Below are 23,326 nucleotides of genomic sequence, written 5' to 3'. Positions count from 1 at the left end.
TGAGAGTAGTCTAATAGTAAAAATCATTTATATATTTTTATTTCTTATTTAGAACTTTTTAGTAGTCTTACCTTCAACGCAGAAGAATACTATTTTTTTTTAACCTTTTCCGGGGAAAGCAATTTTTATCTAATGGGTTTAAGACGTAATTTAAAAATTAAACCATTTAGCTCTTGCCATTATGCACAATGTTAAAATTGCAAGCCAACATTTTTTCGCTCCGACATTCTGTTTTATGGTTGTCTCGATATGTCAAGATAACTGTCATAATTCTCATCTGACAGTTGCTACTAGTACGCTTCATAATTCATATATTGATGCTGTAATTTCAACAAAAACAAAAACTTTGTTTGCTACTGTATTCATTTTGTATTATATTCTTGACGAAAATAAACAATAGCAATCTGTATATATACAAAAATCAAATTCATTCAAAGGCTAAAGTTGAAAATATATATCTATCTGGCCATAATATAAGTACCAGACTTTTTTATTGCTATATTTTGTGGACCGATTATGGATATTCTTAAAGCAGAAATTGCTAAAAAACGGAAACTTCTAGAAGAAAAAAATATTTTGGTATGTGCATTACAAATGATAATTTTGATGTATCTTATATGTTTATTGGACATAATACATTTTTTTTATTAATTATAGAATCCAACAAAGAAATATTTTAAAAGGGGTGATCTTCTAGCTAAGGAACAGGAAGAATACTTTAAAAAGTATCATTCAAATAACACTGAAGCTGATGAGAGAGAGGAAAAAAAGGATGTTGAAAAAGGTATGGACAACTACATATATTACTTTGTATTTTTAGTAGAGTATTTTATAACCTTTTACCATACAAATACACATTAATCACAGAAAAATTGTGTTACTTGTCAAAACTTTAGTATCATCTGCCAAGTACAGTCTGATCATTATCTAAAAACATATATCTTATTCAATATTAGTAAGCTTTAGTTAAGAATTCTATATGAGCATATTAATTTCAATCAAAACTAAAAATACCTGAATCGTATCAAATGGTTACTTTTTTAGTTGTTAATTGTTTGTACAAATTTAGATGTTTTGAAGCAATATGAACTAAAACTACTTATCATTTTTATATAGCTTCCCAAGTAGTACTATATACAGAATCATTAACATTTTAAGTAACTGCACCTAGAGTAAATTTAAATAATAGCTCTTATTTTGATTTAATTTTGTTTTTAAAGAATAAAATATTATAATAAAAAAAAATATTGTCTATACATGAAATTCTTGAAATTCATCATTGTGTATGAATAGTTTTTAATTTATTTGCTTTTATACAAAACAAAGAATCAACAATATAATATACTGAGATCATATTTTAATTTATAACCTTCACACCTAATGAAACCAATTCTCAAGATATGAATGTATAATTTCAGTCAATAAGGTAGAAAATGAAAAGGAACATACAGAAAGTGTATCCCTGCCAAGATTTGAAGTAATTAAAAGATTAAGAGAAAGGGGACATCCAATTGCATTGTTCGGAGAAAGTGAACTTCAATCCTTTAAGCGGTTACGAAGAATAGAAATTCAAGAACCTGAAGCAAATAGGGTAATTCATTTATATTATTACTTCTGATATAATTTTATTGCAATATTGTTTATTATCATCAATGGTAGTTGATTAATTATTTTTTAATGTTTACTGAGTTAATAAAATACACTACACGGGCAAGTTTTTGTTAGTGTCATGTAGTTTTTAGTACCATAAAAACAAATAAATTTACAAAATAATTATATGATTATGTGTTCTTTCAGGGCTTCAGAAATGACTTTCAAGAAGCTATGGAAAAAGTAGATCAAGCCTATCTGAATGAAATATTAGCTCTGGGCACACAGGTAATATCTGAAGAATCATAAAATGTGTTAATTTACTTAATAATTATATCATAAAATTAATGACCTTGTATATGTGGTAAAATATTTTTTTTTTTGTAGAATGATAATGAGAAATCTCAGAAGGATGATGAGTTTGATGATTCTGTAACCTATGACTTGATCCAAGAGATGGCCAAAACTATGGGTCAAGGTGACAGAAATCATGATATGAATGTAATAATGACATTATTACAAGTAAGTGCAAGTACTACAGTAAATAATCTTCATATATTAAATCATAAGATATACCTTGAAATTATTTTTGAAGAAATCTTCAGTGGATCTTTAGCCCAATATTTTTTAATTGAACAAAAAAAATATAAGTTATCAGTTGGGATCTATTTGCATGATTACTATTATTTTTCTATCAGTCTGATTTCCTTATCTAGAAGTAGGTATAATATTACTCAAATTATAATCATAAATGAATGTTACAGTTTCTCCTAAAATTGTGGGGCCAACAGCTCAATTCTGCAAATGCCTCAGAAAAAACTGCAACTAAACATAAAATGGTACGAGCAACATATACACAAACACAAGTATATTTAAAGCCATTAATGAGGAAATTGAAAAAGAAAACTCTTCCTGAAGACATTTGTGATAGTCTTATGGAAATAACTAAACATTTATTAGAAAGAAATTACATAATGGTAAGTTTACTAACATAAACTAAAATCATAAATAACAATGTACTTAATAAACAATAAATTGAATATAATTTTGTAACCTTAATTAATGTCTCTGTGTATTACATTTTTACTAGGCAAGCGATGCATATCTTCAAATGGCAATAGGTAATGCTCCATGGCCCATTGGTGTAACTATGGTTGGTATTCACGCTCGTACTGGTCGTGAAAAAATTTTCTCCAAAAATGTCGCCCATGTAATGAATGATGAAACACAAAGAAAATACATTCAAGCTTTAAAGAGACTTATGACGAAATGCCAAGAATACTTCCCAACAGATCCATCTCGATGTGTAGAATACAGTAAAATACAAGATAAGTAAATAAATATATCATAATTTTCGAGAAAAACTGTATTGTTTTATTTAATAAATATTACTTAACGTTTCTAAATGCTAGCTGTGGTGTATTTGAAAGATACAACTAACAAATGACTAATAATTCAGATCAAAACCTTAAACCACAGCAATCAAATACAATTCTCAGGCTGGGCCACTGCCGCTATCTATAAAAGTAGGAATAAATTATATGAGCTTAAGAAGCATAACCATAATGTAAATTTTTCAATTTTTTGGGCAATTGTATAAGTACGCATATATTGTAAGATACCGGAAATATAAATATTATATTTGTCATTTAAGAAATTTAAAAAGTTTATTAGGAATAAACTAATCAACAAATTTTACTATTCATTAAAATAATAATTATTGAAAAAAAAATCGCCTGGATGCAGGTCCAGGTTCCATCACAGGACAGATTGAACCATGATTGTAACCACAGTGACTACTAACATCATTGTAAATGTAAATAGGTATGGTTATTTTAAAAGAGGAACTATGCGAGTATCTTGTTTCTTCTCGCTTCAGGCTGTTTTCCGAAACGGTGTTGGAGTGGAAATATTGAAGAAAAGATTTAAAATAGTTTGACTTGATTGGATTTTTTTAAATTCGCCCGTAAAATTTATTTAACATTGGTAATACTACATTTTTATCAACAAATTCTAAAACATTATTTTCTAAGTCATAAGAAAGTGTTCTCGAGATTTTCAAATATCAAATGCGACTTTTATGGGCCATTTTCTAAGTAAACAAAGATCAAGCAACATTAATGCCATGTTAATGGTGGCGGACCAAATTGACGCATTCTTAATAAGAATACGTTAGTTCAGTTGTGTACAACTATCTTTGTTTTTTTAATTACTATTAATTTTTTATTTACATTAAGTCTTTAAGTATGTACAAATATGAAGCAAAAATAATTACTGTATGTGTATAAATCTTGACCAAGTGGAAAGGTGGCAAGAATGCTCTCTTTGTTGAGTGTTGCTGTCTCGATTTTCTATGCCAATGTCAACTTTAATTTTAATAGTCAGCTGTTATGCTTGTCAAGGCTGTCAACTGTCGATTTTTTAATTAAATATCCTCAATAAGTTCTTGAGAGTTTAGAGGAACTTTGTTTATCTATCATTTATATTGAATAAGTATAATTTTAAAATTAAACAAACATCCTGAGTAAGAAATTGATATAGGATCTGGAACTTTAACAAGAAATGCGTAATATCTGGTTTTAATCTCTTCAAATCAATGTTTATTTATAAAAACAATGTCCTGACTGACTTATTTTAAAATAATATTGTTAAATTAGATTTATTGTTAGAAAAATAAAATTCATTTAAAAATGATATTCGAGTATCTCACGACGTTTCATTTACAAGATTGCATAAATATATTATCGGAACATGACATTCTAGGATATTACAGTATCAAAATAGAGTAAGTTTTTAAAAAAATATTATTGTAAAATATTTATATATTGTTTTCTTATACATGTTTTTCTTATTCTAGCTTTTTAAAACTTTTCGAAACTTATCCTGATGTTGGCGACAAGGTGTTATGCAGTCCTGTAGATACTATACCGGCTTGTAATAAAGATATAATAAAAGTTCAACAAAATATTTTAGAAAAAGAAGAATACAAGTCCATGGTTTTAAAGTTGCCTTTCAGTTATTTAAAAAGAAATGTACATGCAAGATTTTTTGGTTTACCAGTATGTCCTGAGTTACATAGGACAATATTTCCTAAAAATGTGGATTTAGGATGCTTTTTAAAAGTCACAGGTAAATATTTTAAATTAACTTAATTTATGGAGGATTTCAACTCATTGACTACATTTAGTTTACATATCAATAAAAAAAAGTTAAAATAATATTTTTTTTGTAAAATTTATTCTAATTAATTTATATACATTTTTTATGTATATTTAAGGCACTGTGGTGCGTGTAACACAGGCAAAGATGCTAGAATATCAAAGGAAATATGTATGTATGAAATGCAAATATGATAATTCTGTGGAAGCAGATTTTGAATACCGATATATATTAAAAGCACCATTAAAGTGTGGAAATACTGAAACAAGATGTAAATGCTCTACATTTACACAAATCAATCTTGTTTCTAGAGAGCATTGTAAAGATTATCAAGAAATTAAAATACAAGTAAGTATTTACTGTTAATCATTTTTTTCTTAAAATATGATTCAGTGGTATTTTTACAAATTAACTTCAATTAAGTGCTTTGGATTTAAAAGTGAGTTTGTGTATCACATTAAAATGACAGTAGTTTTTAACTAATCACCCCATAAACCACACTTAGATATAGTGGTAAATGTTGAGTATCTTCAATTTTCAATCAAGGTATTAATCATATTGTAAATAAATTTAAAGGAACAAGTGAACAAACTAAGTATTGGAACAATACCAGGATCCATGTGGGTTATTCTGGAAGATGACTTGGTAGACTGTTGTAAGCCAGGTGATGACATAATAATTTGGTGAGTTTAATAAAATTTAAAACAGAAAAAAGTGTCTCAAAATAAAATAATATATGACATGGTTACAGTTTGAAGTATTTATTTTTATATTTACAGTGGAACAGTAAGGCGACGATGGCGTCCTGCAGTACAAAATAAAAAATCAGAGGTAGAAATTGTTTTGCAAGCCAATTATATTGAAGTTATAAATGCTCAAAGATCAGAAGTCATAGCAATGGCTCCTGACATTAAGGACTGTTTTGATGATTTTTGGATAAAGTATGAACAGTGTCCTTTGAAAGGCAGGGATCAAATACTGCGATCTGTTTGTCCTCAGGTCTGTTGCAAATGGCTAAATAATAAGTATATTTTGTAAAATTAACAATTTAATTTAATCAAAAATTGTAGAATATTAATGATACTGTAATGTTGGGTACATTACAGTATCATTAATATTCTACAATTGTATGTGTTTTAAATAATATTTTTATTTTTTAGGTTTATGGTCTTTATTTAGTTAAGCTAGCTGTTTTACTGACTGTTATAACAGGTTCTGATCACCAGGCAGAAGGTGAAAGTAAAAAAACAAAATCTGATGAGGCACTAGCAACACATGTTAGAGGACAATGTCATTTGTTACTTGTTGGAGATCCTGGTAAACATTTTGATCAATTTAATTTTTTACCTTGATATGAATATGAATATTGTTGTGTATATACATACACAGCATATTATTTCTATCTAGTTTGAAGCCATTGAAATGAAAATAGGAGTAAAGACAAAAAACCTAAGATTAACATATTCTATGCAATTTGCTAATATATCTGCTCTCTCATTTAGTTGCTTTGCTATTCAATAACATACATATAAAACAAAATTAAAAAATGCTGGATCATTCTAATGTTGCATATCAAATAAATGTAGTGTTTGAATTGTGTATGTTGACCATTGTATATAAATACTTAAATATGTTATATATTTTGGCATTAATGGACTGGCTGTAGCCTACACAAGATTGTCCCTTTGAGAGAGATGTGTTATAGATAATGTATTTATTTTGTTACTTATATGAATGTGTCTTTTAAATGTGTGTTGTTTTTAGTCATTTGTTTTTGTAGTAGTTACTTTGACGCATAAAATAGATGTGTTTATGCTTTTGGTAATGAACTCATTGATTTTTATTTCAGGTACAGGAAAATCACAATTATTAAAAGCGGGTGCACAGTTAACCCCCCGATCAGTGTTTACGTCAGGAGCTGGCAGTACAAGAGCTGGACTCACATGTGCCGCTCTTAGAGTAGGTGTGATATTGAAAGCTTCACAAATTAATTGCCTACCTACTTACTATATGGTTTTTTTGTTAGCCAAGTTTTTGAGTATTATTGTTTTTAATTGTGTCTTAAAAATATTTTTTTCTATGTAACTTATATAATTTTCATTCCTTTCATAATTCTGAAAAGTACATTTTTTTGTTAATTATTAGGAGGAAGGTGAATGGCAATTAGAAGCTGGTGCATTAGTATTATCTGATGGTGGTGTTTGCTGCATAGACGAGATATCGCATTTAAGAGATCACGATAGAACCGCTATACATGAAGCTATGGAACAACAGACCATATCAGTGGCAAAGGCAATTATTTATTATAATTAATAATTTTAGATTAAATCTAAGAAGCCAAGTTTATTTCCATATTTTTAATACATAGTCTAAATAACAGTGTCATAAATTAATTTATAGGCTGGAATTGTATGCAAGCTTAACACCCGTTGTGCTGTTATAGCTGCGTGTAATCCGAAAGGGCAGTATCAAAAAGATGAGCCACTCAGTGTCAACGTATCCTTAGGAACACCGTTGTTAAGTAGGTAAATAGTATTCTTTATAAATACATAATCTAGAAATAATATAGGCACAATATCTTATATTCAGAATAGGCCTACTAATTAATTTTACTTAATAATCTCAAAAAGTTTCTAATATAAACTAGAAGACATGTTCAATTATGAAATTTAAACATAATTGAAGTAATCAACTAGTACAGTAATGGAATTTAATTTTTAATATATTATATTACATATATTGATTTTATAAATAAAAACTATGCAAGTATTATTAAGTATACAGTTTACAATTTATCAACATTCTTGCAGGTTTGATTTGATATTTATTTTGTTGGATTCAAAAAACAAAACATGGGACAAATTAGTATCATCCTACATACTTTTCGGTGATGCTAATCATAAAGAAACAAAAAAGAAATGGAGTATTGAAAAGCTACAGGTAAATTTATTCGATGAAAATGCCCAGATTATGTCTTAAAATTAATGTGAACAAAAACATTTTTATTTATCGAGAATAATTAACATTATAAATGCTATGAATAATTCTAGATGTACATAGGATTAATAGGACCAAGACATACTGAGATGACAAAATCAGCAAACACAATATTACAGTGTTATTATATGATGCAGAGAAAGTCAGAATACAGAGATCCTTCTAGAACTACTGTCAGAATGCTTGATAGTTTAATAAGGTAAAAAATTAATTACTTAATAATAAATGAGATTTTACAATTTAAGAATGTATAACTATATACATTTTCATACATAAATTAATAAAATGTCATTACAGATTATCACAAGCTCATTGTCGCCTTATGTATAGAACTACTATATTACCAGTAGATGCTATTGTAGCAATTTCTTTAGTTGACTTATCTATGCAAGACTGTACATTCGAAGATACAGTTGACGCTTTACATTCTACTTTCCTAGACTATCCAGATTTTAATTATTTGTGCACAGCAAAGAAATTGTTGACTAAAATGTGTTTATTTGATATTTGGAGAGAAGAGCTGCGTTACTATGGAAAATTGCTTCAAGTTGATCATAAAACCTTAGAAACTCATATTGATAATGAAAACTTTAAAGTATTTGTCAAATATGATGATGTCACAGATGATAACATACCACTCTCAGCCTCACTTGTAACTAGTTCATATTTTAACAAGAAAAATCCTAGTTTTGATGATCAAAGAAATGATAAGAAGCATGGAAATTACAAGGAAAATACAAATGTTAAAGTTATTCATGATAAATTGGCAGCAACTTTGAAGAAACATGCTACTTTGAACAAAGTTGAAAAAGAACCTCCTCTTGACAGCAAAAAGAAAAAAGTAATTAAACGAAAACGAAAAGAAGTAACGATTGATACTAGTTTTTTTAGAAATAAAAAACAAAAAAATACAAAAAAGAATAAAAAGGTTAAATCCAATAGTAATAAATCTGATAGTGATGTTTGTAACGAAAGTGAAATCTTAAAAGTAGTACCTAGTGTAAATGATGAGTTTAAAGAACTGGGTATTGATTTTAATTTTCTCAATAATTCTGACATTGATATAGATACTGGTGGTATAAATGAAAAAAAATCACAAAATGAAATTGTTGCAGAAAAAGAAAAACAATCCAATATCAGTAACATGGAAATTGAGTCTAAAATAAATGATGATAAGAAACAGTTAAATACAACAGCAAATAAATTAAAACAATTTGAATTCATGGCAAAACATGACTATAATAAATATTATGGAGAAAAATATGAAATTAAAAATATTGCATCTACAGAAAAAACAGTTAAATTATTGAATACAAATGATAAAAAATTAAGCAATCCTTCAGGAAGTCAAAAATCATCAGGATTAAGCTCTCAAATATCTATTTTTGAGAGTTCTGACTGTGATATAGATTTAGACATATGAAAGAAGGAAAATGAAATTATTGCATCATGTTTGAAAAAAACGGAAAAGATTATATTAATGTATATAGTTTTATTATTCTATTTGTATTTATACATTTTTTCTAATATTGTAAATAAAAAATTGCTTATTACAATTTTTATTGATCTTCATCTGATGTAGATGGTTTGTAAGGATCATTTTCATAATTTTCTATAAGGAGTGTCTTAAATCTTCTCGCTGTTACTATGATGCTCTCTTCTTTTGCCACTATATTTAATATTTCAACTCTTGATATATACAAATGTTCTGGGTTTTTTGGACTAATACTTTTAATAACATCTAATTCATAGTCCACTTGTACCTTAAAAATTATTAAATGAATTATAATTAAAATGTTGATATATAATCAATAAAAAAAATAGGGCTTTGTATAAAGCATCAGCAGATTTTGTATCTCATAGCTTATGATTACTTTTTTGAGTATTACTATTCATCATTAGTTTTCAAAATCAAAGAAATGGTGGTAAACTCTATACAGTTTTACCAGTATTCCATTCTATTCATTATTTTTTAGTATATAAAAAAAAACTTACAGGCATACTTTTCTTCAAAATCTTCTTACCATTAACTCTGATTTTGCTTTCATAAAATAGTTTTTCAATTTTGCTGAAAATTTTAAATTAATTAAATACTAAGAGCCCAAAAGGATCATTATTAAAAAGATTTTACAGTCAGTTTTATTAGAAATCAATGAATTTATTTAGGTGATATATATATATTAATATATATACTTACTTTCTCGCTATTCCTAAAGCCGACTTAAGTACAGCATCAGTTCTCAAAGATGTTGTTGTTATTTTAACAATTTTAGAATCTCTTGACAATGAAATATCATCATCAAAAACTTCGGCCTCATCATCAGAATCTGGGTCAGTTTTCTAAAAAAAAATTCGATTGTTTATGTTGCTAAATTGGCGCTTTCAGTTCACTTGAATTAAATGTACGACATATTTATATACAAGAGTTTTACCTTTTTGGATTTAGAACGTGTTATATCATAGGAAAAATTAATTAGTTTCGAGTTAACCAATTTAGAACTAGTTAAAGATTTACTACATTGAGAAAAATTAATAATTTGTGGTTTTGTTCTTATTTCATTAAGGATTACACGAAATATATTACTGGTAATATGATTTTGTCTCCGTATAATATTCATTATGCTTATTTTTGTTAGATAGTTTAAGTCTTAATTATAATATTTTTTAATAATAACCTATGATCTTACATATTATTTTGATTTTTGAAAGGAAAAATGACAAGTGTGTAGTGACATTTCACTAGGTACATGGTCTTGGTTAAACGTCAAAAACCGAACCGTAACATTGACAATAAAGCGAATAACAGCTCGACCACAGAATTCTAATAATAGAGCCTATGAGTGTGCGGACTATTTTATAGTTAAATAACAAGACATACGTCTATATTATACTCAATTATACAAAAAAAACTCTTCAATAGTTTGTCTCTATCTGTACAATCTTCCAAGAAACATTTTGTCGTTAATTACTATTAAGCGTTATATTTTATTTGCTAAACTAGTAACTTATCTAAGAATTAAAAAGCAAGCTATGGTTACAATTTTAGTTTCGAGTATATATATTTAATTAATACGTCCTAAGTATACGCACATATATTTAATAGTTACTACAGGTCATCACTAGATGTCGTAAAACATGAATTTTCATTCGTTTATAGAAAGTTCATTATTGAAAAAATTGTGGTATCGATGCGTATTAAATTAAATTGAACAAAATTATTTCAATACAAATTAAAAAAAAATCATATCCGATTACTAGGATAATTGTTATGAAACTCAGTTGTTCAAGATTTCTTTTTGTTGAAAAAACCTCATTTTTATCATCATTATCATCATCATCATAATTATTAAAAGTAAATCTAATTATGGACAAATAACAAGAATTTACTATTATAATATATTATTACAAAAATAAAACAAAACAAGATAGGTATCAAATGTTTGTTTGTCTTTGCTTTAGGTTGGTTTACCGGCACTCAAAATTATAGTTTATAATGGGATATTTATTAAAACAATTGCTAAGTATCTTTCTACAATTATTGTTAACTAAATAATTAATTAAAGTGGTGTCAAATATTTTATATACACACTTTTTTGTCTATTTTCATGTAAGATTATTTATCCCTTGTTACGTAATATTATAGAATAAGTACTGTATATATATATACCTAAGTAAAAAATCCTATAAGTACAATTAAAAAATGGTATATGTAACGATTTATTAATAGACAAATGTTTATGCTTACCATAACAATATTATAGACAGAATACTCGAGTTGATGGTAAACACCCCTTCCATTTGTTTACAATATCACATTTGGTTCACGTAACGGTTATAATGGACGCATTCTGACCATCACTTAGGTACGTATCGAATACATCTGAGGTTTTAAATTTACAACTGTCCATGAAATATTTTTAAATCTTAGGTAAGAAATAAAAACAAAGAAATGCTTACATAATAATTCTAAGTTTTTGTAGGCAGGTAACATTTTTGTCGTACTATAACTATTTTGGAAATATTATTACAGTCTTTATTTAATATGCATATTATATTCAATACATAAACTCACATTTCGAAATTATTCACTGGCTTTTATTATAACGACTTTTAAGTGCATAAATACTTATTTTTTTGGATTCTGATTTCTTATTAAATGCATATACATTAGGGTAGGTCATGACCACGAGTCCCCTTGTCACAGAGGGTTAGCGTTAGTTATAAGTCTCCTCTCGTCACTTTATTGATTTTCGTTTTATTGCTGATGCTTATCAGGACAAGAACGGCCTTCTTGTGCATTCTGCAGAGTTAGGATACCTCAGTCCTTCAAATCATAATCATATATAAATTCATAGATGTAAACATGACTAGCGGTCTTGTATGAGACCAAGGATGTTGCCTTAACCGACTGAAAGAAAACCCAACTACCAAGTGTGAATATCCCGCCAGGGTATCAGCTGACTCTTGGTGCGCCGTTTACGTACAATCCTGCAGTTCAAGGAGCGCGAACTGCTATTGCAGTAGCTGTTTTTTCCTCTAAGCTTCTGCCTTTACTAATCTGTCTAGGAGTTTTGAAATCGACGTCATGGAGCAACTAGTTCTTTAGTAGAGAAATTTGTAGAACTATTAAAGATATATGCAATTATTTGCCTTAAAAAAAAGAAAAATGGCCTTTTGAAGTTATAGAGAAAATAACCACCATAATATTTCAATGAATTAAAATAATATCTACATATGAGTATTATATGTATCTTTCATTGATTATAGTATGACTTTTAATCATCTTAAGGAGTTGATGTGCTTGTTGGGTGTTTTTAATGGATACATATTTAATTAATTAATTTAATAATAATATTTATATTGTTTCAACACAATTGGGTATTATTTTAGCAGCAGTTGATTGATTTGATTCTAGTTTTAAGAGAGTGTCAATAACCAAGTCATTTTAGGGCGTGCATGTCGAGGACGTGGGAGCGTTTTTGATTCGTGTATGACTGTTGCGCGCGTGTACACCAAACCATCAATATTATGCATTGTACTAGTATTTGTTTTGTTAAAATGATACTTATAGTAATGAAATAGAGTTAAAAATGATATGTAGTGAATTTAGAGGACGAGCTACACAAGTTTACTGCTTGTATATCGGTTATCTTGACTCGGCGACGGGAAGACGTTCCTATGAAACGTCTTCAGTAAACACGAGACATCTCTGATAGATAGTATTTTAAATGATTTTTTTTGCAATAAAATAGTGGTAGAGAACATAATGTAATTTGCTATGATATGATCCCTAATATCTTAAAACATTTTATTTATACATGATTATGAATAGGTATCTATTTCTCAATGAAATGTATTTTTTTTGTTATTATTTATCAAACGGTTTCTTTGTTTAAATATGTTTAAACAAAAAAAAAATCTTACGTGCGTTATTTATAAAATAATGTTCCTAATGTTTTAGTTTCCTAAACTGTCATAATTTTTTATTAATCTTCTTCGTCTTTTAAATGAAGATAAAAGAGCTGTTTGAAGAACAATCACGATCTGTTTAAAAACATTCAAAAGTTTTTTTAAGTCAGCACTATGCGGTGTAAAAATAAGAGCAAGATCTTAAAATACGGTAATTAAATGCCGTCTCAACGGTATGCAGCTATAGTTTATCACATTATACACGGTTTGTCTCTTAGTAACATGTGGACACATGTCTCGAATTCGTAACGATCTTTTTATTTTAGTATACGATTATGTTCACGGCGGGTTCAAAGGGTTTTTTAATTTGACACAGTTTATAGCTTTGTCCCGTTTGATGGCTCATGGCAGTGGGTGGAATAGATATGCAACTGGATGGTATTAATTATAAAAACATCGCTTTTAATATTACTTTCTGATGCTACTGAATATTTATATTTATATCGATAAATAATTCTACGAAAACTGAATTTTTTTAGAAAGAAGCAATGTAGTCATATTTTTTTATAATTTTATAAGTTTAGAAATACCAAAAACTGTTACTAAAGGTATGACCGTCATACGTATTTCTTTTCAGGCTTTTTATTATGAATGCAAGGACGGCTTTCAGACTTACCTCTTAAAAAGTTCATTGCCGTCTATGCCTTTGCATTTTGCAAAGTAACGACTTGCGGGTAGAGCGGGTTTCTTAAATTTACTGCCGTTTAAAAGAGTCTTTAACGTACAGTTTTATTAGTATTTTGAGTAATACCTTTTACACATAATCAAGATAATGATATAATATAAAAACCTTTTAAATTCAAACTAGTTATAATATGAATTGATATCTAAGTAGTTCTGTCAGTTTTACTAAAACTGCATTTTTGGGGCGTTTTGAAAATATTTATTTGGAAATAATAATGTCAGTTAATTTTACGATGTGAACTTTTGTGATTAAACCAAAAGCTCACATGTTAATTTGGTTGTACCCTTTTCAGACACACACAAGGAAGTGAACAGTACGCTAATTCAGACTTCGTTCGCCTTTTAATTGGATATTTAATCAGTCAAGCCAGATGCGTGATTGTTTACCATAGCTATTGTCCACTAAATGAATTATACAATACCTACCAATGAATGGCCTAAGCAATTATTTTTTGTTATAGTTAAGATTTAATATACCCGGATTTTGTGAAAAGGGTGTGGGCTTTTGAATAATATATTGCAAGTAAATTAAATTAAATGTCTGTATGTTTACCACAGCTGGGCAAAGCTGCTACTTTTTAAGGACAAGGTCTGGAGTTTACTTGACAAGCTTATACTCCCCACGAAAGAACACAGCCGTACCACGACTGTGTGTGTATGATTTAAAAAAGAATTTTGGTAGATCAAAAGTTTACGCATATGCCTAATTTCAACGAAATTCTGCCACATGTGTATCCACCAACCCGCATTGGAGCAGCATGTTGGAATATGCTTCAAACCTTCTCCTCAAAGGGAGAGGAGGCTTTAGCCCAGCAGTGGGAAATTTACAGGCTGTTAATGTTATATTAATGTTAATGTTATATTAATATTCCAAAATTAATAAAATATTATTATGGATAGTTACGATGCCGAGTATTTTCAACTTAATACGTCAATAACAGTATTACCTATATAATCTAAATAAAGTATTTATGTACATAATATAAAAATAGACTGACTAGGTATTTAACTTTTGATGAGACAGATTGTAAACGTCGAAGTTTTAAAAAAACTTTAAATTGAAGATAATTTATATTAATCTTTTATTTTATACTATCTGTGCCTGCGACTTCGTGCGCGCTTGAATTTAATAAAAAAGCGTGACTTTATTATTATTTTTCATATAATTCTAAAATAAAAGTTATTCCTTATTACGTCAGCTATCTGCCAGTGAAAGTCCCGTCGGTTAAGTCATTCCAGCCGTTCCAGAGATTAGCCGGAACAAACAGACAGACAAAAATTGTAAAAAATTTTACTTAGTTATATGTACAGTGTATATGTACGTGTATACATATGCATTTAGTAAAACGCGGCTATTTTAAAATTACAAACAGACACTACAATTTTATTATATGTATAGATTATAAAATATTCATTAAATAGTTGCAGTTCGAGTACATGTGAACAACGAACACGTGTCAAAGGAAGCATGATAATTAAATCATAGAGTCGTTATCGTTATCAAAAGTGAATGATATCATTGTTCCTATTCTCCTCAGTTACACGATGGAGTTACATTATTAAAATCGCATTCTTGAACAATGCAAGTGTACGATGCTTTATGGCCGTCGACGACGGAAGTTATGAATACATCGGTATTCACGTTGCCTTGTTATAATATGTTGTAATACAAACAAACACTGCAGCCGATTATAAACCTTAAAATATAAATAAAAAAAAAAAAGAATAAGCTAATAAACTTTGAACGAATGAGAAACTTATATTCATAAAATTTGTGTAAAGCAGGTAAGTTACAGCTAATTTTTATATTTAGAATAAGAAACTTCGCACGCTCACAAAAAAAAAAAATATTCCACTTGAGTTTAACACGTTTGTCTATCTCAATAATATATAACTATGGCGCTGAAAAAGGTGGATATTAGTGTACTATAATTTCAACTAAAGGTTAACATAATTATATTCATATGTTCTTTAAATATACAAAGTGAGAATCATATTTACGTAATATGAATTTAATATGTTCCTCATCTTACGTAACAACTAGTTATTCGATGAAGGAAGTATCGGGAGTCGAGAATTAGATTTCTCATTTGCCGCGCGAGGTGGCGTATCGTTTATCATCCGGAGGTGACACCTCATCATGTCACGGTGCCCGGTCTGCTTTGTGTAACCATTGGACTGTAAAACGGCTGACAGCTAAGAAGCCGAAACGTATGATGAAAAATAACCGTCCAATTACGAATGATGATCATTGATGTCGATATATAAAATGTTAGTATTTAATTTCATCGGAAATTGGTTGTTATTTTGATTGAATAAAGATAACTTTTTTGTTGACAGGCTTTTTTTCCTGTTTTACCTATATCGAAACCTTAATTTAAATCTTTTATTATTAAAATACAACCATGAAAACTTTTAGTTAAATTAGAATGTTAGTTTCAATTGTGGATAAATTTTTAGCCCAAGCTAAAGATTAAAATTAAGAGGATTAATAAAAACGATTGAAGCGGCATGCTCAGTGTTACTGGCATTCGTCTATAGTATTTAAAGTTTAAACATATTAAAAGGACAGAGTTTTTATTTACGAAGTAGAAAATAATGGGTATCATAAAACCTATATGTAATTAACTAAAAAAATGTAGGGTGATGTAATAGGTTTGTAAAGTTATAAGTTGATATAACATGAGTAGAACATACAAATCTGCATAAACTATGTTTATAACAGTAATTTTAATTATACGGGATGTACGTGTTTGAGGGTACTTATAAAATAAGATTTGACGACAAAAAAAGGATACAGTTCGTATAATAAACTCTGGCAAATATATACCTATCAATTTTTTACGGATTTAAGTAGAATTTATGTTATGAATTTACGAGTGAACCACATGGAGTATGGGACATCACAAACTGCCTCACTAATGTAAGTTTTACGAGTAATTTCATGGTTATTCATTCGCCTCGCAGGGGGCGATCTTTGGGCGTTAACGGAATTCGTCGCACCCTGTGTTTTCGCTTTCAGTCATCTCAATTCTATATATAGAAACGATCTCATATCGACCCCTTTTTATGTCAATGAACCAGTAAAAGTACTCTTAATCATCGGTTCCAATAGTAAAAAGGTTTTATGTAAGCTCATAAAATCATTGTCAAGTGATAATATATTAGAATATCATGGAATTTCACATTATAAAATATATTGGACTTTGAACTATATAAAATTTAAATTACTTATCGCCCACAATTTGCTTATTTACTATCTAATACTAACACGCGAAGATTCCTTGTTAATGTTTATTATGAGTAGAGGCTCGTTTGCGTAGATAACATCCGTATACGATGTATGCCATTATAAGCTCATTTTGTCAGCTAACAGGGTGATGTGAGCTTAATTAAAATTCTGCACCATCCATCATTGGATTATTGATTTTGTGTCACGTGCATTTGGCGCGTTGCCTGTCCGTTATCAATTAGTTATGAACCGTTGACACTGGTATTCTTGGCAAATCCTATCGAAATTAATTGATACGATTTTCGAATATAATTGTTTACATTTCGAATCGACAACAAATATAAAAGAAATAAATAAAGTAGTATCTTAAGTAACTTTAACTGTAGAAGCTTAATCAAAGGAAGTTTAATGCTTTTCAAATTGTTCAGTTTATCATAACGCCCTACGGAAAGTAAGATAATGTAACAAACGGAGTGACTTAATACGATAAACGACTTAAGGCCAATAAAACTAAACAAGTTAAACGACTCCGGGCAATAAACCACCGCCTCTGTATGACGGTCCCGTAATGATATTTAAGTTACCTCCTTCATGTTAACCGAAAGACAAATTGGGCGCATTAAGGACATGAATAATATCGATGCAGACAGATCTGTAATTGACATGCGGTTTGAACAGAATATTGTTTACTGACTCACGTGATTCATACTAAGCTGGAATATTAACTCGGCTTAAGCGGGAATATTCTGCGGGATACATTCCAGTAAATCCGGTATATTTTTACAGTTTTATGACTTTTGCATGTTTGCCAATAAGAGGTTATGTTAAATTTTATACTCTAATTTGAATTTTTTAAACCAGACCAGCTTCGTTGAATTCTTAATATAACTTTAATCTTTAATATTTCTTTGCAATCTCATTTAAAAGATTTCTTGAATGTATATTTTTATATACAATTTCGTTTCTGGATTGTGGCCAAAGCATAACAACTGCATTGCGGGAGGTACAGCACTTAAAATTGACTCTGTAGAATCTGGAAAATGCATTTCAGATTTGCTCGACCAGGAATCGCTATCAAATGTGTATTGGCGTGTAGATACAAAGAGAGCCCGTGAGTTTAGGTTATAAGTTAATATTTTTGCCAATTCCATTTTGTCACGATGAATTCAAATGATTGTGCACACTGAATTGCGAATATGGGTAATGTTTTGAGATGCAAATGTTTTGTAATTTAGGATTATAAAAGAATTAACAAAGAAAGAATAAGAAAGGAAGTAGAACGCGCCGTTAAGAATGTTCGATAACTATTTGACATTAATAGTATTCGATTAGTATATTTTAATTATTCTTATAGTATCATATTTTAGAGTAAAATCTTCAAACGAAAAACTATGTTTAATTTACAGAAAATAATTGTTGCGGCGATTTGTAATCTGATAGCTAGAAACATGACTATCGTAGAATAACATTATTATGTATTGTATGTCCAGCATAATTTTGATAACTTTGATAGAAACAGTGTCATATGGATGGCACAAACGCAAGAAGGAAATATAAACTTGTAACACGAAGTTTCCGACTCCGCAAATTCAATACATCCCGGGGCAAGTTATTTGTCGTAGTATAATGAAAGGAATGATTTTCATGCACGATAGAGACATTTCTATATGATGTAGTGATTGATGAAAAAGATACTAAGCTTCAGATACTGGGAATCTACATTTGGAATCTTTGGCAGCGTTATATGTCATTTATTCATGCTTGTCAGAACCTACTCGAGTAAAGTATATTTTGAAATCCATGGTGTTAGAATAAATTCCATACGATATCAAAATACAATACGAATCCAAAACATCCACATTTGTTATCCATACAAAAATAAATATTTCATGAATCTGGGATTTAAGTTATTTTATTACATTCCAATAATTATAGTGGAAAATATAAACATTTTATTTTCACTAACAACCCATTAAAAACGTACTCTTACTCTAATCAAATAGTCATAATATATTTGAGTTTTAACGGCGACTATATTTTTAGTTTATCCAGTCCTTTCGTTATAATAGCCCAAATCGATATAACTGCACATACCTATAAAATATGTATAAAAGGGAATATAAAAATAAATTCAATTATTATGGTAACAATAGTTAAATTATAATATTTTTTCCAATAATATTTAAGAAATAAAATGGAAACGAAGTATACAACTGCAAACAGATTAAATAATTGTTTATATCTTAGGGTTCGTAGATGGCAATAAAGTTTAAGATGGAGGGCGGAGGTCAGGATATCATGAGTGTCATGTCGTAGGCGGGTTTACTGCACACTAAAATAAAACTGGCTCTGAATGTCCTCAGCTTCATTGTTGTGCGCATCTCCATCTTTATGAACCATTCCGTTGAACTGTTTAACGCTCATGGTTATTATAGCTGATGCCGATTGGTTCCTATTGTCGCATTTATTAAATTATAATTGTTTTTAAATCAGATTAAAACTTTATAAACCAATATATTAGTATCGAATTTATTTAAGCAAAAAAATTAAATGAATTGTTTTACAGAAAAATCACGCTGATTAGCAATAACATGCTGAAATGTAAAAGTTTAAGTAAAATGTATAAGTTTTTTTATTATATAATAATGCATAATAATATGTACAATAAATGTTATTATTGAAGAAAAAAAATGCTAAATAGCTGTACCTATGCTTAAACAAATTAATACTTTATTGGCTATAAAGTATATTTTTGTTAAGTGTGTGTGACGTGCGTTTAACAACAACAACAACAACAAAGTAGCACATCTTTCTTCTAATAGTTTCATTATATTGTCAGGACTGGTTAATATTTCATACAATAGCTACAACAACTTGTAATGCTGACGATGTTACATACCATCAGGTTTCCAATTTAAAGGAGTAATTTAGCAAATTAAGAAAGTACCCTTTATTTTGTACCATGTGAACAAATTATGATCTTAATTTTAAACGAATATTATCTAACGGTTAATTTTATAACAATGGCAAAATATTATCTATTATAGAAGGTGGGTTACCAGGGTGGCGGCGAAAATGACGATACGTTATATTAGAAAACACTTGTAATGCTCATTACAACGGTTAAAATACGAATGCCCGATATATTTAAACTGGCGGTATTTATACATAAATATCTTGACCTAATTTAATACTAAATTCGCAAACTTAAAAGATAATATTAAACATTGTTTATCTTAATTATTCTAATGATTATTTACGGACAAATATTATTTAATAATACAGGATTATGTAACATTAAATATTAAAGATTAATATATTACACCGGAAATTGATAAGCAGCAGATAACCTAGCCAGATTAGTAAAATGAGATTCTAGTAGCTTAATCCTTACATTATACATAATAAAACAAAATTATTATAGCATTGATTAATCGACATAATTTGAGAAAATATAAATAACAATAAGCACTATTTATTAATTGCGCCGGAAGCTGAAGGCGCCATTAATAAATAGAATAATATATAATAAAATGTTCCAAGTATAAACAAATATGAATCAACTATTTATTTGATTATGAAATTACTAATTAAATTGTTGAACAAAAGTTTTAATCTATACTTATAAATAATCATCAAGATGTACCCGAACTAGCCGTATATGTAGGACCGGAAGTATTAATTGATAACATTCGGCCATCCTGTGTATGCCGTGTCCCACGGAGATCGGCGCTGCTATTGGCGCCTGGTTTGTCGCTGCTGTACGGCACCTGAAGTTGACATGTCTAAGCCGTAATTAAATCTTGTATTATCTAATTTAAGTATACAACTTTTATTTATCCTAGATAACACAACTTTTATTCGTCCTCCTTCACACAGTCTTCGTTTGTCTTAGCTCATACACAGTTTTTATTTATCCTATATCACACAGCTTTTATTTATCCTCCATCACACAGCTTTTATTTATCCTCCATCACACAGCTTTTATTTGTTCTACATCACACAGCTTCAATTTATCCTACATCACACAGCTTTTATTTGTCCTACATCACACAGCTTTTATTTGTTCTACATCACACAGCTTCAATTTATCCTACATCACACAGCTTTTATTTGTTCTACATCACACAGCTTTAATTTATCCTACATCACACAGCTCTAATTTAATGTAATTTATACAACCTCTATCCTAAAGTAGTTCGATTTCTTTTTTTTTTTATCGGATAATTGATAGAAAGAATGGATAAATATTTTGTATAACAATTTATTTTTCTCAATACAATATTTGTTCTGCACAAGTTTTGTTTTATAGCAATCTTTCGACCTTACAAGTCCCCCTAAAATTACATAGGATATACAGCCTAACTCAACATATACAGAACTCACAAGATATGTTTCATTACTATTAGTATCGAGATAAACTTGCACCAAAGCAGCACTTTGTTGTGGTATCATACAACTGTGTCTCAAATACACTGGAAATTTTGTTATAAAGTCTGTATCACATAGTTTTATATCACTAAGAGTACTATTAAAAGTATCACTACTACCAATAAATTTAACAGAATTTTGTGATATAATTAAACTGATATTAGGTAGATTTATCATTGGTTGTCCGATTATTAAATCTATATCACCTATATCGTAATTGGTTAATTCTACGAATCCACTTAGAACAACATTGTCTATGTGAACATCCACGTGGGATGTTCCCAAAGAGGTCGAATGTGCACCTCCAAAACCTCTCATTGTAACAACGGACGGCTGAATTTTTAATTTTAGCTTATCAGCATATGCCATAGTGAGAATATTTAATTTGCTGCCCGTATCTATGTATGCGATGAGACTACAACTATTAATTGCCACTACCTTTTTATACAAATCTATGTATATGTTGTAAATAAAACATCACTTACTTTTTGATGTGAAGAGCTGGCCGCATGCCAGCAGCTGGCAGACGTGTGACCCGGGCGATGGCACACCTCGCAGCGTGGCACCTTGCAGTCCTTTGCTTCATGACCTTCTCTTCGGCAGGCGTAACATTTCTTCGGTTGAAAATCACTCCCTCTTGCAATTGTAGCAACGGCGCCCTCTCTTCGCCACGTGGTAGTTGGTCGCGGATGGCTGGCTTCAATTTGTCTGTAGTTTTCCAATGACGACAAATACCCGTAGTATAGTTGCTGTGGTGTACTGCATTGGAAAGCTTTCGCGTTGGCTCTTATTTCCATGGGTAGACCGCGAATTATGCACGAAATTGCAGACTCGCCAATGATATTGCATTTTTTTAATAAGGAAACCTTGTCGTGGAAATATTTTGTCATAGTTTCCGTATTCGTTTTCTTTCTAGCAAGCATAGATTCAAGTAGATCCACAAAGTCAGTAGAACGTGGGAACGCGGTCTCTAAAGCGTCCTTCCACTCCATCCATGTGAGATCATAGTCATCCAGATCGTCATACCAGTCTCTAGCCGACCCTCGAAGACGTATCTGCATGATGAACTGTCGATCTTTGTTGTCCCATCCGTACACGTCGCCCAATTGGTCGATCTTATGCAACCATCCCTTGACGTTGATAGATTTTTCATCCGGTCGGAACGTTGGAATAACCTCCGCATCGGTTTGGGTGACACGCCGCTTCTTATATCGCCTTTGTTTCTCCAAGATCTCTTCGTCATCGGATGAAGAAAAAAAACTTGATGATTCGTCACTGTCGAGTACAGCGTTCTCGCAGCGTCTCCTTTTCTTCGTACCAATCCGTCGATATATGGGCCAGACATTATCCCACTTCTGAAGTATAGAAGGTGGGTTACCAGGGTGGCGGCGAAAATGACGATACGTTATATTAGAAAACACTTGTAATGCTCATTACAACGGTTAAAATACGAATGCCCGATATATTTAAACTGGCGGTATTTATACATAAATATCTTGACCTAATTTAATACTAAATTCGCAAACTTAAAAGATAATATTAAACATTGTTTATCTTAATTATTCTAATGATTATTTACGGACAAATATTATTTAATAATACAGGATTATGTAACATTAAATATTAAAGATTAATATATTACACCGGAAATTGATAAGCAGCAGATAACCTAGCCAGATTAGTAAAATGAGATTCTAGTAGCTTAATCCTTACATTATACATAATAAAACAAAATTATTATAGCATTGATTAATCGACATAATT

The 23,326-nt window shown here is 29.6% G+C and overlaps 2 protein-coding genes and 1 pseudogene across 2 annotated transcripts; 1 reads left to right on the top strand and 2 right to left on the bottom strand.

Annotated features, from left to right (window-relative positions):
* Window positions 1–299: 299 nt before the first annotated feature.
* Window positions 300–9,204, top strand: LOC125067318. The gene is given in 18 exon segments (XM_047675853.1): window positions 300–579; window positions 658–784; window positions 1,419–1,591; window positions 1,798–1,878; window positions 1,978–2,112; window positions 2,355–2,567; window positions 2,681–2,906; window positions 3,772–3,789; window positions 4,381–4,719; window positions 4,868–5,097; window positions 5,326–5,432; window positions 5,529–5,748; window positions 5,910–6,066; window positions 6,599–6,708; window positions 6,895–7,274; window positions 7,560–7,689; window positions 7,800–7,945; window positions 8,044–9,204. Coding segments are annotated over 18 exon segments (3,981 nt in total). The 5' UTR covers window positions 300–516; the 3' UTR covers window positions 9,170–9,204.
* On the bottom strand, window positions 9,031–10,504 carry LOC125067317 (mitochondrial transcription rescue factor 1). Its single transcript, XM_047675852.1, has 4 exons — window positions 10,179–10,504; window positions 9,944–10,086; window positions 9,742–9,814; window positions 9,031–9,509 (listed from the first exon to the last, which is right to left on the bottom strand). Exons 1-4 carry the CDS (start codon window positions 10,362–10,364, stop codon window positions 9,306–9,308), a joined length of 606 nt encoding a protein of 201 aa, XP_047531808.1. The 5' UTR covers window positions 10,365–10,504; the 3' UTR covers window positions 9,031–9,305.
* Window positions 10,505–20,744: 10,240 nt separating this feature from the next.
* On the bottom strand, window positions 20,745–22,850 carry LOC125067349 (annotated as a pseudogene).
* Window positions 22,851–23,326: the final 476 nt, after the last annotated feature.

This window comes from Vanessa atalanta, chromosome 11 (assembly GCF_905147765.1).
Source record: "Vanessa atalanta chromosome 11, ilVanAtal1.2, whole genome shotgun sequence".
Lineage (NCBI taxonomy): Eukaryota > Metazoa > Arthropoda > Insecta > Lepidoptera > Nymphalidae > Vanessa > Vanessa atalanta.
Note: the sequence above shows the minus strand (reverse complement) of the source record. Positions and strands in the feature narration are given on the sequence as shown.

Coding starts and splice junctions, on each gene's coding strand:
- LOC125067317 (XM_047675852.1), bottom strand. CDS start 10,364: ATGAATATTATACGGAGACAAAATCATATTACCAGTAATATATTTCGT. Junction 10,087..10,178: donor CACGTTCTAAATCCAAAAAG/GTAAAACTCTTG, acceptor ATTTTTTTTTAG/AAAACTGACCCAGATTCTGA. Junction 9,815..9,943: donor GCTTTAGGAATAGCGAGAAA/GTAAGTATATAT, acceptor TAAAATTTTCAG/CAAAATTGAAAAACTATTTT.